Source organism: Vigna radiata, chromosome 6, assembly GCF_000741045.1.
Source record: "Vigna radiata var. radiata cultivar VC1973A chromosome 6, Vradiata_ver6, whole genome shotgun sequence".
In the NCBI taxonomy this organism is placed as follows: Eukaryota; Viridiplantae; Streptophyta; class Magnoliopsida; order Fabales; family Fabaceae; genus Vigna; species Vigna radiata.
The window spans coordinates 22,084,683-22,103,256 of record NC_028356.1 but is presented as its reverse complement, the minus strand read 5'-3'; the positions used below and the strand labels follow the sequence as shown (position 1 = coordinate 22,103,256).

Below are 18,574 nucleotides of genomic sequence, written 5' to 3'. Positions count from 1 at the left end.
CCTTGAGTAACAAAGCCGGGCGGTTGCTCCATATAAATTTCTTCTTGCAAATCACCATTAAGGAAAGCATTTTTGACATCAAGTTGATAAAGAGACCATTGTCGAAGGGTGGCCATGGCAATGAATAGGCGAACCAAAGTCATTTTCGCCATTGGAGAAAAAGTATCACCATAATCCAAACCAAAAATCTGTGTGTAGCCTTTGGCAACCAGTCGAGCCTTCAAACGATCAATTGTACCATCAGGGCCAACTTTGATAGCATACACCCACCTGCAACCAACAACAGACTTTCCAGATGGTAATTGGACAAGCTCCTAAGTTCTACTTTTCTGTAAAGCACTTAATTCATCCAACATGGCTTGACGCCAACCAGGATGACTTAAGGCATCACCCACAGACTTGGGAATTGACACAGAAGAAATGGATGAGAGACATGTGTAAAAAGATGGAGATAACCTGTGGTAACTAAGAACAGTATAATGAGGGGAAGGGTTACGAGTAGAGCGTATACCTTTACGGAGGGCAATAGGCAGGTCAGACTCATTTGCTGGAGCCGGAGGAGACACAGGAGGCGGCACAGGAGGTGAGTCATGAGGGAGACGATTGCGGCGACTATAAACCTGGAGGGGTGGAGTATCTGGAGTAATCATCAATAAAAGTAACAAAATACTGAAATCCTAAAGTCTTAATGTCTGCCATGCGAGTCGCACGAGACGTCGAGAAACTATGCACACATTCGAAGAGCGGGGGTAGTTCGGCGATCCAGGTTCAGAGTACCTGGGGAGGGGCGACAGAAGTCATAACAAGAAGCGAACCCAGTCACGAGACCCAACGACGAGAGGTAATGGCAGAAAGCACGGGGTCAGTAAAGAAAGAAGCGACCCGGGCCAGCGGAATAGTAAGGCCAAATGTCGAAGGGAGAGGAAGAAGTGTCCAGAACCTACCTTACTTGGAATTCGTTAAAAGAAGAGAGGAGTGGCGATGTTTCCGATGCGAAGGGCCGTTCAGTCTCGACCATCGTTGTCCGGAAAGAGAATTGAGGATGTTAATATTGGCCGAAGAAGAAGAGGAAAACTTGCCACCGCCCAAGCCCCCTGATTTGAATTGAAGGGGCAAAGTGAGTGGGTTTCCTTCATATGGTAACCCGATGAGGGAGAGGCGCCATGAGACTAAGCTTCCCCATTCCAACCTTGAGGACAAGGTTGTTCTGTAGGGGGTGTAATGTTAGGATATAGGATATTTGAGATATAAGGGTATAGTGGGAAATGGGATTAGGATAAAAGGTAGAGGAGTTGTATAAATGGTGGTTTGTTGAGTGGAGGAGGGACTTTTTTGGAAGTTGAGTGATTAACAGGTTCAGACCTGTGGAAGGGGTTAGGCCCTTTGTATCGGTGGTGTACAGATAATTCTTTGGTGAATAATACGAATTTAGATTCTTTTCTCTCTTTGTTTTTACCTGTCTGTGTGAGAGAGAGCATTCCTGGCTAGGTTTCATTATCGGAAACCTATCAGTATGGGTGGTTTTGTACCAGTGCACTCATGGCAAGAGGCTCACTATCATCTGTTTTTAATATTCAGGAACTAAAGCTTTTAATATGTCTAGTTCATCTTTACTTTAGTGACATTTTTTTTCAATTTATGTATTATAGTTTTGATTGAATTGTTAGTATTTGTACAAGTTTCCCTTAATTGCTCAAGATGATCTTTCTAAACAATGACTGAGTATGCAAGCCCTTTTGTTAAAGGGGGACCATGTGGCCCTTCTGTCTGCTTTTGCAGAAATGGGGCTTAAGTTGCGACTGGACATGCCAGAGCAGGCAATGGAAGTAACAACTGTATTCTTTCGTTCCACAACACCCGCAAATGAATACCATGTAAGTGTTCCTTTACCTCAAGTATACTTTGGTTTGTTCAGTTTTGAGACATTTAGGTTCTCCCTAATTGTGGTGTATTTTTCCGTTACTAAGAAAACAATGAAATCTCTAGCTGAACAAAGGGACAAAAATATGAAGGTTATACAGGAGAAAATGAAGCTTGACAAAAAGGAAATGAAACGCTTTAATCCTGTGAGTTCAGATTGCATTTTCCAATTGTTCCAAAATTATTTTACTATTCGTATTTTAGGTACAATATAAATTCTTATTAAAAATATTTTTATAGGTTGATGCATTTCCTGGTGATATTGTAATATTTGGAAGGGTTCTTAATCTTCTAAGAGGTCTGCTGTTTTCCACTGAATACCATGGTAATGCTTATTTTCTCCGCATGTCTTATTTTACTTACCTGATGTGGTTGTAGGTCTTTCATCCTCCATGAATGTACGAATAATATATATGGACATTATGAGGCCATTTGCGGAGTCAGTTTTGAGCGGGTGAGTCTTTTGAAATATTTTCTGATTGCTATTTATCACATGCTTATTTCATTTGCGGCTGAACTTTGGCACACTTGTCAGATACATCAGTAGAGGACCATCGGTAAATGACAGATGGATTTTTGATTCACCAGTTCATTCTGAAGTAGAATCCAAACTGAGGCAGCTTTTAATTGAGTTTGGAAACAATGATAAAATACTTGGAATCCAGGTGCACGTTGTTATTCTTAATTGATTTGTATAAATAATTTCTTTATTGATTCTAGTGGTAACAGCTGGCAAGTACAATTTAAAAGAAAAACAGAGGGAGACTATCTGAAGCAGAGCATATTATATTTTAGAGATGCTGAAAACTGTGTGTATGAACCACACAATAGAGTTCATTTTAATAGTCTGCTGACCATAACTACAAATAATTATAGAATATTTTTCTACTATATACCTCATATGATATGCCTATAAGTCATTCTAATGACATTCCTAAAACTATAAAGATCCTAAATAAATTAGTAAATAAATAAAAATATAAAAGAAGAAAAAAAATCCTTAGATCGTTTAAGTTACCCCAATATTTTCTAAAGATAATTTCGTAATTTATTTATGACAGAGACAAATCTCATAATCATAGGTTGTTTTATAATTATAGAAATAAGGAGCTGCACTTCAGGGTACTATGTTCCTACTACAGGTAATTGTGGAAAAGTAAGACAAAATGTTGCACAAATATCAAGTGTAGAAGTAGAATTCAGGGAGGGTAATGACATTAGTAACTTGTGAGTTCACATGGCTGAAAAAAATCCTCAAAAATCTTAAATTTGAAGAAAGTTCCCAAATGCACCGTTTATGGAACAATCACGCTTACACATTGTCCCTAATCCTGTCTTTTATGAGAGGACAAAAAAAATTTAAGTGGATTGTCATTTCATAAGAGAAAACTCTAGTTTAGAGATGCCATCACTAGATTTATCAACTCTAATAACCAATTGACTGACATATTCACCAAGTATCTAGGATCAATTATAATTGTAACAAATTGGACACATACGACTAGGAACGTTAAAATAAAAGAAATAAGGAGCTAATCCTATATAATAAATATTGAAATTACATATTTTTTATTGGATTCCTAACTTTCGTAGTGCTTTTATTTATTCCCGTATTATATCTTTGTATTGGAGGATATCAAATCTCTTCTAGTTATTTAATTGATTCGTTTTTCTTATTCTAAATAAAGCATCTATGTTGCCTTAGAAACACAGAATTTCGAATCAATTTTTCTCGCTCATCTAGAGTTTAACAAAAGGGAATAAGAATCTATATAAAATAGAAAAAAGATAAAGAGGAATGTAAATCCCTTGACTCAAGATTAACTAATCATTTCCTTAATTATAGGATTTTATCTTCCTAATTTACTTAGAACCGTAAAATCCTAATATTCCTAGTTTATGCACATGATTAAGGCTCCACTTTAGTCCTTGAGAGTTGAGATTGTAATTTGTAATTGCTAGTTACGTTAGTCTCAGACTCAATAAAGCTTGCATTGGGATATTTATAATAAGAGCAAATTCTAATAATTAGAACATATTTTATAAACATCTCATATCGTGTATATATTATCATCAGCTTATATGAAAGGAACTATTTTGTGGAGTCCATATTGCAGTTTTTCTGCACAAGATCAGAGACTGGAGTGTACTGAACTTTGTTGAAATTTATAATCATGGTTATCAAATTCTCGAGTTAACTCATAAACTCGTACGAGTTTACGTTTCCAGACTCGAAAGTAAACTCGTTTTTTTACATAAACTAAGTAGAATCGATTGTGAAATTGGTAAGATTTGTAGAATCGTGAGTTTGGAGCGATTCTATGAGCTTGAAAGGGAAAAAAAATTAAGAAAAACGAGGTCATTTGGGGTTTAGGGTTTCATGACCTGATTGTCATTGTCTCTCGTGCCCCTCTGTCTCTCCATGGCACTGCTATAATTTCTTTTTTATTATATATTTAATGAAATGTATCAAAGTTAATGACAATAATCCAAGTATTTATGTTTTAAAATATTTAATTTTATGAACAATATACCTATAAATTTTACTTATTTAAAATTATATAATTTTATAGACTTATTTGAATGAAGATATAAAACATTGTCCCTTGGCTGTATTCCAACATCCTGTTTGTTTTTGAAGTAATAAAAAGCTGTTTCCAGTTTTATGTCTGAGTTTATGTTGTTTTTCTGGACCAAACCAGAAGCAACAACAATAATAATAGTACTTCTACTTTCCAAAAGCATACATGCTGCTTAAGAAATGTAATTACGATAATTACATCTTGCCTATACTTTCCCTTGGTTGAGAGCTTTTCACTCAAGCAATCTCACTCAATCATCGCTTTAAATTCTGTTTTTATTCTTTTGTATACATATTATAATATTGATGAGAGTCCATGGTTAAGATAATCTTTGCATTCCCTTGTTTTAGTGTCTTGGTCTACTACTGTTGAGCTAAATGTTCCACTTTTGTTTAAAACATTAATGAGGGTTCACATTCTTGACTCTTATTGTTGGTGTTGTTGCATATGATCTCAAGAGTCAAACAAATAGGTTATGTATTTTTCAATTGTTTTAATAAATTCTGAATAATCTCTTCAAGGTATGTGCATACAAAGATGAAGAGGTCATTATTGACACTGCTGCAGGAGTACTTGGTAAATATGATCCACGTCCAGTTAAGCCTGATAGCCTTTTTCCAGTGTTCTCTGTTACAAAGGGTATCACAGCAGGAATGGTACATTGGATGGTTGACAATGGGTATGTTGTAAAATTCTAAGACCATATAGTTTGTGTACATCTCTTTTGGTGTTATAATTTCTTGTTTGTTAGAATATAAAGTTTTAATTAGAAAGGGGACTGTAGGTAAAGATATCAAAATGTGTTTCAATTCGTAAGCCAATCCAATTTATCACGGATTCGAACTGGGTTGGGTTGGAAAAAATGTATATTTTTTAAATATGAGTGAAATTGGACCTAACTCAGTTAATCAACGTGCATTTAATATAAATAACCCTATATTTAATATAAATATCTCCCCGTATATTATCCTATCATATATCCTTAATTATAAATATCTTATATTGAATATTTCTCTAGGATATATACTGAATATTCTCCTCAAATATAGCTCCCTTTACTGTAATTAGTTCCTGCCCATCCTACCCGCCGTAGCAGTTAGGATGGTAGCTCTTCAACCGTTCGACTCAGGTCCTTCGCTGCATTCCACCGTTCGGCCTGGTCGCTCTCCCTTGTCCACCATTCGGCCTTCTCGTTCCCAGCCTTCCACGGTTTGGCCTGCTCGCTATTTGCCTTCCACCGTTCGGCTCGGTCGCTTCCTGCCTTCCACCGTTCGGCCTGGTTGTTCCTCGCCTTCCGCCGTTCGGCCTGGTCGCTCCTCGCCTTCCACCGTTCGGCCTGGTCGCTCCTCGCCTTCCGCCGTTCGGCCTGGTCGCTCCTCGCCTTCCTCCGTTCGGCTTGCTTCCCCCTGCCTCCTACCGTTCGGTTCCAGCTCTTCACCACCTTCCACGTTCGACTAGACCTCTCCACACCTTCCACCGTTCGGCTACTGTTCGGCCTTTACGGTCAATACCGTTCGGCCTCACTTCCCTCCTACCTTCCTTCTCCCTCTCATATACTTTCCAAACCTTATTATTACCCCTTACCTTATACCGTAACAGAGGGTGGTGCTGATTTAAATGCTATTGACTACTACACTAACATTTGCTTTACAATTTACACTTCATGTAACCATAGTCGTTAATCCCAAATTATGGTGCATAGCGGTTGACCACAAAATTCCTTTAGAACATAGCAGGATGACTGCTATTTTGAAATTTGAGATACACAACATAAATTATATTGCACGCACATGCAGGAGGAAAAAAAGAAAGTACCTATGACATTGAAGTCATATAATAAAAGGGCTTGGAACAGTAAACTCACTTTTTACATTCCTCAGCATTTATTGATTCATACACACATCTGAGCATGTGCTTCCATAATTAATTCAGCCTTTATGCGGATGATTACAATGATCGCTTCACTAAGCTTTGACTTGTGACTGACACAATTTATGCATTAATCAAGACTTTAATCATCTGTTGGATTGATATTTGTATGATTACACTTAAGATAAATGTTATAATTGTAGAAATAAGGAATATTAGGAGTGTTTTTATTTATTCCGGTATCATATCTTTTTTTATTAGAGGATACCAAATCTCTATTTTTTTTTTTATTGATTCCTTTCTATCAATATAATTAAAGGCACCATTGTTGTCTAAAAAGCACACAGTTTCAACTCAACGTTTCTCTCTTTCCTGGAGTAAAATATAAATTTATCCATATTTTTTGACTGTCGTTTTCTATGCTTTAATTGTTTAAGAAAGATTACCCATGGAGTCTAGTTGTTGTAAGTAATTACTCAGTTTTAAATACTATCAAAGTTCCTATGTTTGTGCCCGTTTTGATAGTCAGGAATGCTTTCTTTGATTTAATTAAGATTCATTTTTGTAAATTGTTATTGAAAGTTTAAAATCATATTTCATGCTCTATTTGACTTTGTAACATCATGTACTCTCTGTGATTTTAACCTGGAATAAGTGTCTGCTTGCTTATTATCTTGCAGACAACTAAACCTCGAAGACAATGTAGCAAATATATGGCCAGGATTTGGATCAAATGGGAAGGATCTCATTAAGGTCTGATATTGAATTTTCTCCATACTGAAGTTTTGTGGCTATTATTTTTTATGATAATAGTCAGAGAGTAATGCTGAACGGAGAGGGATGCTGTAGAAAAGTTATTATCTAGTTTTCTAATGAGAAAGACATGCTGAAGTGAAAGAGATGCTTTAAAAAAAGTATTGTCTAATTTTCTAATGAGAAAGGGTATATGGCAGAAGTGTATATATTCTAGTATGTGGGCCAATTGGCAGCACAATAATATCATACATGCTATAAACCTAATGCAAATATATTAAATACTTTCCCTTAAGAGAGAGCATATAACTTATATGCATCAACCTTATTACATACAAACTTAGAAGGCCGACTACCAATACAAATTATATGTACCAACCTCAATACAAGTGAACATAGAATGCAGGATCCCCAAGAGACTGTAGTGAGAACGAAAATTCTAAATCCTCCTTCTTACTTTAATGGAGAGTATGAAATTTGTTTCTATTTCTAAGATGAAAAATGCATTTACTTTCCATTTACTACTTTCTTTGTATGGTGGTAAGAGGATTTGTTGAAGGATAATATGACATTACTCATGTCATCCAGAGAGAAAAATTAGGATTGCAAAAGAATTGATAAGTGGTAGAGTGAACTTCGTTTGCATATGAAGAAGAAAAGGGAGTTTAATGGTTTCTAATAATTGGGTCAAAGGGGGATCAAACCTGTAAATCTAGATCTGCTTCATTTAAAAATTGCCACTTCTCAATAGTTGATCCTCCAGACCTAGACCCATTTTCCACTTCCCAACTGCTCTGGACCATGGTACATGTTATAGATATAGGTTGAGTTTAATACTAGGGTTAAATTGAATTATGAAAGCTTAAAAATGAATGATTGAGTTTTATTGAATCTGAATGTATCCTAATAAGGGCAACAATGGATACAGGCCATATATAATGACTAGAAGCTTTTTTTGAGATATGGTAAATCCAATTGCAACCATTAACTATAGTAGAGGAAAAAGGGGAACAACAGAAATAACTAATAGCTTGAACTGTAATCAGGGAGGGGAACATCAAAGACAATCATAGGAATGCAGAATTGAAAAGAGAAAGAAGAGTAATATTCTTTATTGAATAGACTGAAAATAACACAAAATAGGAGAGCACTCTCTTCTCCAAGGGTTTCCCTTTCACAAAGAGCTCAATCTCAATCGATAAAATTATCCAAAAAGTCTGCTACATACCAGAACCCCCCAACAACCCACTCATGCTAACAACCCAACTAACAACTACTTTTTAATATATTTCCTCCTAGCATACACATTACATATCCTATCATTATGCACCGAGGCAAAAATAACCTTGTCCTTAAGGTTGAAGTCTAGCAACTGGTCTGTAATTGTTGCCAACAACTTCTGCCATTTCAAATGAGCTCCAATTACGCTCACATCCCAAAGAACTAAAAGTCAAGCTTAGAATTTAAATAGCAAATCTCTTCAACTCCAGAGTTCCATCCCCAACACATCTCCCACCATTCCCTAAGATTTTAATTCTTTCCTGCATTCCTTTGCATCTTCCATTACATAAAGGCCTCTACCAAAATGAAATTCAACAATTTGTAAATTAATTTTTCTTCTTTTTGCCATATTTGGTACCAATCTTCTCATGCACATATACAATCCTTCTTTCACCTTTTCACCATCATCATATCTAAAGTTAGGTTCATAGTGGAAATGGGGTTTCAAAAAATAGGCAGCTGCATGCAAAGGCCTATAAAGTTGATTATTCCATCGAGACCTCTTCATAACTACATATAATTACCAAACCAATAGTGGAAAATAGGACAAATTTATTATTCAAATCATAAAAAATACATTCTGATACCCTCTATTTGTAATAATCTAATTCTCCTAAAGAGGGAAATAGGGAAACTAGGAAATCTAGAGAAAATAAAATAAAATAAAAGATTATGTATCTATTTCCTTTAATTAGGAATATTATAAAGATGTTATCTCAAATTACAACACTCCCCTCAAGCTGGATCATACAAACTCAATCCGAGATAAAGTCAATAAACCAACTTGGAGAGCAACGGACAAAGGCGAACTAGCACAATGAAACTTCAACTTGGACAGCAATGGACGAGGGCAAACTTCAACATGGACAGCAATGGATGAGGGCGAACTAGGACCATGAAGCTTCAACTTGGACAGCAATGGACGAGAGAGACTTCTATCAAAAATGGATGATGACTTGCAACAACAACAAACTGCAAGAACAGATGAAGGGCCTGTAGTGGTGAATAGCAACAAATTGTAGGGATTGGATTGCCATCAATAGTGGCGAACAACAACAAAACATCAAGGGACTTAACTGCCCTAAACAACAACAAGCTCTCAGGAAACATCTGTCCTGCAGAGGCAAACAGCAACAACAGGGACTACACTACCCTGTAGCGGCTGGAATTAAAAGGCTAACAGCCACAAAGTTGTAGGGACTTAACCACCCTAAACCGCAACAAACCTTCAAGGGACTTAACTGTTCTGAACAACAACAAGCCTTCAGGAAACATCTGTCCTGCAAAGGCTAACAACAATAGACTTGCAGGGACTACATTACCCTGTAGCGGCTGGAACTTTCTCCTCCTCACAACTGAACGGCAGAACGTGAAGGTGGAAGAACTAGTGAGAACCGATCCGTATGAGGGACAAACCTGAATCCCATAACTTCGAAAGAGTCAATTTAGCGGACAGTCTCAAAGAACAACTCTTAGTGAGTTGTTATAACAAAGCATTGGCAGAAACCAATCAGCGGGCAGTGAAGATGCCAATTATCGGCATTACTTAAATTACCAGGTGCACTTACTGGTGTGAGACAAATTCTAGAAGTATAGCTTATAGCTAGGTCAGATTCAACTCTGGAAGTATAGCTTATAGCTAGGTCAGATTCAACTCTGGAAGTATAGCTTATAGCTAGGTCAGATTGAACTCTGGAAGTATAGCTTATAGCTAGGCCAGATTCTAGAAGCACAGTTTTGTGTAGCTATTATCGACCAACGATTGAAGAAAGTAACCAACGACTGAAGAAAGAATTGACGCAGTTGCGTCTCGAGTGGTCGTTTTGGTCCAAACAAGGAGCGTACTTGAATTCCAACTCCTCCAAGTTGGATAGGTGGTGGAAAACCCAAAGATCAAAAGACTGTTCAAGGGTTGCAATCTTGAGAGATTGATAGTAGCTCGCAAAGTGGAGCGCTTTAGTCTCGGAATGAAGGAAACATCAAACATGGAGGTCAAACTGAAACAGGAGAAGAACATAGCAGAAGCGGAAGAGGTAGGAATGGCAACTGATTGTGGTGGCAACTACTGACTGCAGTGGCGGCACAAGCGGCAGATGATCGAAGCACTATTGCTCGAGAAACCAAAACTGGAGAACGAAGAGGGCGCCGACTGTGGCATCAGTGGCATCAAAGTAACGAAGAGGGAATGCTCTGAGGTGGAAACACGAGATGAAACTTTCAAGGGTTGGTTCCTCTCCTCCTCGCAGTTGAGATGGATGTTGTCAACCATGTGAGTCAAAGTGGGTCTTGAAGAACAACCCAAGATTTATTAAGTGAGCAGAGACGAGATGCGGAAGCATGCGACAAGAAGATTCTGTGAAGACAACGAAGATGGAGGCTGCCTTGCGATTCTGCTTTAGGGGATAAAGTTGTTGGTGATAGCCCAAATTGGATGAAACTCGCAAGGAGATGCATGGAAGAATTGTGTAACGAAGTTGGGTTTCGCAAATTGGGTCTCTGTGTGATGGGTGTTGGTCTGGTTTTTCTGAGTGCAGGTATTCGAAAGAGATGGCTCTCGCGGATGATGGATGAAGGTTGCGTGACGGCATAGCTGACGGCAAAGGAGGATCGCGCTTGGATTCGAAGATGGTTTCGCGTTGAAGATTGGGGGCAGCACATTTGCTTCAAACAGTGGCAGCGGCTTTGACGGCGAAGGATGATGAAGATGGCGTGTTTGAAGTTAAGGGTTTTTCTCGGTGGTTCTCTGCGGTGAGTTGATGGCAGGAATGGTTGATATGGAGGGTTAGAACAACGAGAGGAAGGGCCGGCGAGATGACCGAGAGTGGTGCGGTTTGATGCCGACATCGGGAAGGCGACGTGTGGAGGCGCGTTGAGTGGAGTCTGGTCCTGACTCCGGTGGGGTTGGCCGTCGCTTGAAGAACGGTCCAGATCTGCTAGTCACCGGTCGGAACTGCGATGGTGGCCGGTGGTGGATGGTGGCCGACGGCGAACTGTGATGCATAGTGGAAAAAGCAAAGAACGCAGTAGCCTTTCTTGGATTATTCAAAGAAGAGACTTCCGGTCCCAAAGGGAATAGGTTCGAATCCCACTCTAGTCATACTCAAATAAATTCTGTATTTGTGATTATGGAAAAAAGAGGTCAAAATTCTAAGGAAGAATTTGTCTAGGGCAATTGGAACCCATTAAAAACACAGGTTAAAAAAAAAGAATTTTAGGGGCTGCCAGCGGCCATGGCGGTCGGCCGCCGGCAGACAGCAAAGACAGCGGAAGCGGATCAGACAAGCTCTGATACCAAGTGGAAAATAGGACAGATTTATTATTCAAATTATAAAAAATACATTCNNATACCCTCTATTTGTAATAATCTAATTCTCCTAAAGAGGGAAATAGGGAAACTAGGAAATCTAGAGAAAATAAAATAAAATAAAAGATTATGTATCTATTTCTTTTAATTAGGAAGATTATAAAGGTATTATCTCAAATTACAACACCAATTATGCTATATTAGAAATAATTTCACACATAAGTAATTAAACTTGAATGAGTAACTTTTACCTCTTTGATAGTGTTAAAGTTGGACCTAATTTTTCTCTTTTGCACGATCCATCTCTTCATAAATGAAACTCATTTTTGCACGATCCATCTCTTCATAAATGAAACTCATTGTGTATTTTACATTTGAGTCCACTAATCTCAAATCCACACTATAAGAGGAGTAACATCTTTTAGGCATGTGGATACATTCTTCAAGAACCGGCTATCTAATATCACATGTTCTACTCTTCTCCCCTCTTTAGAAGTTCCAAACTTGTTTGCCTTCCACTCCTCAAAGCTAAACATGGTTAACAATGATGCCTTCCATTCATGAAGACATGCAAGAGTTAAATAAGTCGTGACAAAACTAGTTACAATCAGTCTTATCCAGTCCCTATCTTTAGTGAACTTTTTCAATAAGGAAATCAACATTGATCTTCCATAAATGTAAGTGGTAATTTTTCTTCCCTTCTTAATTGTCAATTGTCAATTCATGGACCTTCATATTTTTTTGCTTAAGTGGTAGCCTGGCGCTTAAGTTCAATATGCTGAAAATAGAAAGCATCAACAATTCCATAACAAATGCAACTATAACTGTTTTCACTATTCATAAAAATAAACATGTTTGCACCCATAACTGAAAAAGCTAAACCTGACATGAACTAGTTAAACCTCAATTTCAGTTGAAACAAGAATACACAAAACAGACAATGGCTGCGGTTTCTGTAATTTAAAGCAATACCAACTCCATTTCAATAACATTTATCACTTTTCAACACATTTGAACTAAACTGAATTGAGAAGGTGTAGGATATTAGCTCTCCTTATCTGGCTGTAGCTTGTAGTAAATGTCACAAGCTTTTGTGATCTGTATAGACCATAAACTTCCTCCCCAACAAATATGGGCGCCAATGCTAAATGGACAACACCAAGGGCATCATTCCCTTCTCATAAGTAGATTTTAGCAAGGTTTGGTAGATAATGCATTGCTAAAATGATCAATAGGTCCTGACATTTGAGTACTGTTAGAGATATCGTTTAATTATGTTAAAGATATGATTTGATAGGGAAATAGATATTTTTCATTATTAGATATTCATTTTGTTTCTTATCATTGTATCTCTTCTTTATTATAAATAAGAATACAAATGCCAGCAGACATCAACACACGAAACTCGTTATATTCCTTCTTGGTTCCTTTCTTCTGGCATTCCGTGACCTATTTTATCATTGATCCTTTCAAAATGGTATCAAGAGCAAGTAACTCTAATTCTGTGCTTTTCCTGTGGGACCACTGCCCACAGGAGTAAGTTTCTTGAAACAGTGTACATTTTTCAGTTCTCGATTTTTTTCTCTGCCGTCAAAGCTCACCGCCTTAATTATATTCTTTGTCGGATACTTTTTTCTTGTGTCAGGGGGGTACAATCTCCCATAACCTAATTTATCACTAATCCTTTCAACTTATATCAAGATCCTAAAGTAAAATACTTCGAATTATATGCCTTCCCCCGGGACCACTGCCCATGGGAGTGAATTTTCAGAAACAGTGCACACTTTCAGTTTGTTTATTTTTTTCTCTGCCATCACAGCTCACCGCCGAATAAAATATTAGCTGGTAAAATAACTGTCATCCACACCCTTTACTGCTCCTCTAATCTAACTTCTTTCAGTTACTCTTTTTATTCTTTCCGGCATACTTTCTAAGGCTTAATGCAATGCCTTTTACTGGCTCATCAGTTTTAATATTCTGTTTCAGGTTCATCATGTGCTTAACCATACATCTGGTTTGCATAACGCGATGGGAGACACAACTCAAGAAAACCCTCTTCTAATGCTTGATTGGGATGGATGTTTAAATTGCATTAGTCAGTCAGTACCTGAGACTGAACCAGGCAAGGAGCAGTTTTATCATTATTTATCATTTGGCTGGTTGTGTGGTGGAATCATTGAGGTATGAATGCTTGCCCTTGCCCTTGTCAATTGCAATTTTTAATTCATATATAATTCTTATTCCTGTTCAAAACATATTCTCCAGTTTTATGCTTCACTCCACCGTTTGAGCAATTTAGGTTAAAAGCAGAGGATGATTTTATACATGAAAAATCATTTTATTTTGTTAAAAAGAGAGTAATACAACTTTGTTTTTAAAAAATACAGTAAGAGTGTGATGTTTTGTAATACTCTTGCCATGCTTGTAATGGTGGAAAAAGCTATTGGGTGATTGGTTGGTGGGTATGAGTGTGTACATAGGAACTTACATGGGTTTTTTTAACTCAAATGGTATAATTTGAAATCAGAGTTTTAGGAATGGATAAATTTTAAAAATTTTATGTATGTCAGTAAGTGGTATTCAGAAGCACGATTTTGAAACAAAGAAATCGTGCTTCCAAGCATAAATTTGAGTCAAATAGTCAGAAACCATATTTCAAAACAAAATTTCTTTGTTACGTAATTTTCTTAAAAATTTTTTTGTTGAAGTCGTGTTTCAAATACTATTTCTATTTTATTTTTTTTTTATTTTTCTTTTCAAGGTGTGGGCTTTATTTTTTTATTGTATGGAAATTGTGTTTCAATAAACTATTTCCGTTCTTTTAGTTTTGCGCACAATATTTTTTTCTATGTAAGACTCTCGCAGAATAAGATTGGCAGAGATTTGTTGGTTGAATTGGATTGTAAGGACAACATGCAAGAACTGAACTCACAATTGAAAGTCTGAGACCGAAGAAAAAGAGTTGTCACTTGTAATAGTTATGGTAACTCATGATAAGCCTCCAAACTCCATGATTTCCAGCATAGTGCACTCTGGTTTGGTTATGGTATGAGATTTTTCATTGCACATGTTTAAATTTGATAAACTCCAAGTTCTATACATATTTTGTGTTGCAATTAACTAAAGAAAAAGCAGAAAAAGGACTTCACATAAATGTTGCTATTAATTAAAAACGCAGAAAAAATAGTCTATCAAAGCACGACTTCCATACACTCCATGAAATAAAATAAATGAATCTCATGTACAGTTTACAAAAATAAAATACAAGTTGTGGCTTAAAATACGATTTCAATGAAAAAAAAGCTCGCGAATAAGATGTATTAATAAATCTCATGTACAGTTTAAAAATAAAATACAAATTGAGGCTTAAAACACGATTTCAATGGAAATATATGGAAGTCGTGCTTTGATAGGGGACTTTCTTTTTTATTTTTTATCTCTGCTTTTTTAATTAATAGCAACTCAAATAATGTGTATGGCGTTTCTTTTTATTTTTTATGCTCCTTTTTAGTTAATGGTAACACAAAACAAGTATATGGAGAGAGAACAGTGGTAAAATTTGGAGTTTATCAATTTTAAATATGTGCAATGAAAAGTCTCACATATCTTATCCTGAAAGAAGCCGCAAATAGTGTTGTATGTTTTCATATCATGGTATTTGGAGGCTTATTATTAGGTGTTACCATAACTATAACAAGTGTTAACTCTATTTCTTTCGGCTCAGAATTCATGTGACTTTCAGTTGCGGTTGCCTTTAATTGTTAGGCTCATGCATCTTGTCCTTACGACCCAATTCAACCAAAAGTTTCTTAGTCTTATCTAACGATGAAAACAATAGTGTTCAAAACTAAAATAAAGGAAATCGTGCATAGAGGACAGTTTCCATACAATGAAAAAAATAATGCTTATACCTTTCACCAGATTTAAAATAAAATAAAAGTTGTGTTTTGAATTACAACTTCCACAAAAAACAAAAGTAAATTACGTAACGAATGGATTGTGTTTCAAAACTCCATTTCTAATTATTTGACTCATTCATACTTCCGAACACGACCTTCCCACAAATCTTTTTAAGATTTACCCACTTTGGTAAGTACAAGGCGAAGTTACACCATTTGTTTATGACATTCACTGTAGCACTTATTTGAGGTTGCCTATTTATGTAAAATAGTTACTTTGGCATGGTTGCCGTTGGTTTAAGTTATTTTTTCACAAAGTTGCTTGACCTGTTGCTAGTAAAATTTACCTATCAGTTGGGTTTCTCTCATGTTCTAAGAATTTGTTTTGATTAAAACAGCATGCATCTGGGAAGAAATTTCAGGAGATTCTTGAAGAAGCAATAATTCGCCCCCTCCATATTGAAGGGGAGCTATATGTAGGGATTCCGCCAGGTAACTTTTGATGAGTAATATTTGTCATTTTATTTTATTTTGTGTAGCCCATAGTAGATGGAGGTAACGAAATTTGGGACCTGTTTAGTACCAGATTTTTCTATCATTTTTTTTATTTCTACAAATAATTAGAAAATGTCACCTTTTTTTATTTGGTTTTCAAATATTGTATAGATAACGTGGAAGCAACATGTTATTTTCACTGATTGTACTTTCGTTGTCATGTACAAATCTTTTTAATCATGAATCAATTTAAAAACAAAATGGCTGTTTTTATTATTTGTGAAAATAATTCTTTTTTTCTTACCTAATGTGTCTAATAGTATTTCTCTTTTGATTTCTTTGTAAATTATAACCATGGTTCAATGCTTATATTTGTAGGTGTGGAATCACGTCTTGCTGCCCTGACTGTAGATACAGATGATTTAAGCAAGCTATCAGCACTAAGTAATCGTTCTGACCTTCCCTCCACCTTCCAACCACAGCAAATTGCTCAATTGACAACCACTTTACCTGTTGTTTTCAATACACTGAATGCTCGTCGTGCAATCATACCAGCAGCCAATGGACATTTATCTGCCCGGGCACTTGCACGTTATTATGCAGCCCTAGCTAATGGGGGCAAGTTACCACCACCTCATTCCTCTGCTTCTAAGCCATTGCTTGGAAGCCATCCTCATATCCCCAAATTAAATTCTTCCCAGAAAGTCCCCAAAAAGCGAAAATGCATTGGACGGAAGCAAGCAACTGTGCCTGCTGTTAGTACTAACAGAAGTTATGAAAAAGTTTCATGTTATGATGATTTAGAGGCTGATGAGGGCAGCAATATTAATAGACAAAGTAGCAGTAGCGATGATACAAGTAGTAGCAGAATTGGTAATAATCTTAAAACCCATGTTGCTGGAACAGTCTACCGGAATCCTAGGATTATTGATGAATTCATGGGTACAGGAGACTACGAGAATTTAGCTTTGCCAAATGGAGGTTTTGGCCTAGGATTTAAGAGGTTCACTTCTAAGGATGGATCATCCATTGCCTTTGGTCACTCGGGAATGGGTGGGTCCACAGGTTTTTGTGATGTCACCAATAAGTTCTCTATTGCTGTGACACTGAACAAAATGTCCTTTGGAGCTGTCACCGGAAAAATTGTCCAACTCGTATGTTCAGAGTTAAATATTCCTGTTCCGGATGATTTCTTGAGATTTGCGGTTGAGCAAAGGGGAGAGGATGCACAATTACAAATGGGAAGGCCTATGATTAATTGATGGTGAAAGGTTCATTTTAACCCTTTTTCACCACAATTTAGTATAACTTTCTCTTTTACTTAAAGCTTTGATGATTATATGTACCGTTAATAAGATTACTTAGATGCAGTTACAACTGCTGTTGTTTTTGATTAAATTTAAAATTTTACTTTAAGAATTTGTATTTTATTAAATATGTTGTATATGAGAATAAAATTTCAAATATGATTCAATGTCCGTTTAAAGTGTTCACCACCGACCACACAACTCCAACTGAACATGTGCAATTGTTAGGCGCTTGGTTGAGGCACAAAAACCTCAAACCCTTATTTCTCCTACGTGATTCAATTTCTTCATGTTGATGGATGGTGGAAGGTGAGGACACACCACGGTCTGAATATACCTTGTAAACCATCTTATCAGATATGTATGATGGTGGTTGTATAATCACGTTGTTCTTTAGAAACTTAAGGAATCTTTCTTGTATGTCCTTACACACATCAAAGGGCGGTATGTTGGAGGTAACACTTAAAACTTATGGAATGACGTCTAACTTAGCACACCCTTGTTCATGCCACGCTTCATCTCTTTTGCTAGCACCGTTTAAGCTAGTTTCAACATCGAGCCTAATATGTTCTTCACATGCAGCACCTAATGCTATTTTTTATTTTCCTTTCTTCGTCTCTGTTCTTTGGCTTCAAAGGAAAATCCATTGTATTTGACTTTAACTCATGAGTTCGGATCAAAAAAGTTTACAAGAATCATAAAACTCATAAGAAAAGGTTCATGTACCTAAAATGCCAACAAAAATCCATGAAACATTTTTTAAAGTAATTATATTACTAAAAACTAAAAATGAAAAAAATAATTACTTAAATTTATACACATGAAAAGCATTTACTCAATCTAAATACAAACTCATTATGAGTGAAGTTATGTTAAGTTAAGTCCATTTGTCAAGTTAGGTTAAGATAACTTATGTCGATGATTGGACTAAGTTCGGTGGAATCATGTGGACCAAGTTGGGTCGTGTCTAGATTAGGTTTAGTTCAGCAAAGACTAAGTCTATTTGAGACAATCTCAAGTCAATATGAATAAGGTTAGATCGAGTTCAAATCCATGTTAGGCCAAATTTTGTTAGGCTCACATCTGACAAAGTTGAATTAAGCCCACATTGAGGAAAATCTAGTTGTGCCACCTCAGGTTGAGTTCCCCAAGCTATGTCGAGTC

The 18,574-nt window shown here is 36.6% G+C and overlaps 1 protein-coding gene across 4 annotated transcripts in view; it reads left to right on the top strand.

The window, feature by feature from the left end:
* LOC106764583 overlaps window positions 1-17,560 on the top strand; it is a 29,777-nt gene extending 12,217 nt beyond the window's left edge. For all 4 annotated transcript variants that reach the window (XM_014648851.2, XM_014648850.2, XM_014648852.2 and 1 more), the window contains 10 exons: window positions 1,746-1,874; window positions 1,968-2,066; window positions 2,161-2,218; window positions 2,299-2,374; window positions 2,456-2,585; window positions 5,024-5,181; window positions 7,052-7,124; window positions 13,696-13,890; window positions 16,007-16,100; window positions 16,482-17,560. In XM_014648851.2, coding sequence (XP_014504337.1) covers window positions 1,746-1,874; window positions 1,968-2,066; window positions 2,161-2,218; window positions 2,299-2,374; window positions 2,456-2,585; window positions 5,024-5,181; window positions 7,052-7,124; window positions 13,696-13,890; window positions 16,007-16,100; window positions 16,482-17,365 — 1,896 coding nt within the window. In that variant the 3' untranslated portion in view covers window positions 17,366-17,560. The remainder of the gene's footprint in view (window positions 1-1,745; window positions 1,875-1,967; window positions 2,067-2,160; window positions 2,219-2,298; window positions 2,375-2,455; window positions 2,586-5,023; window positions 5,182-7,051; window positions 7,125-13,695; window positions 13,891-16,006; window positions 16,101-16,481) is intronic.
* The last annotated feature ends 1,014 nt before the right edge of the window (window positions 17,561-18,574 follow it).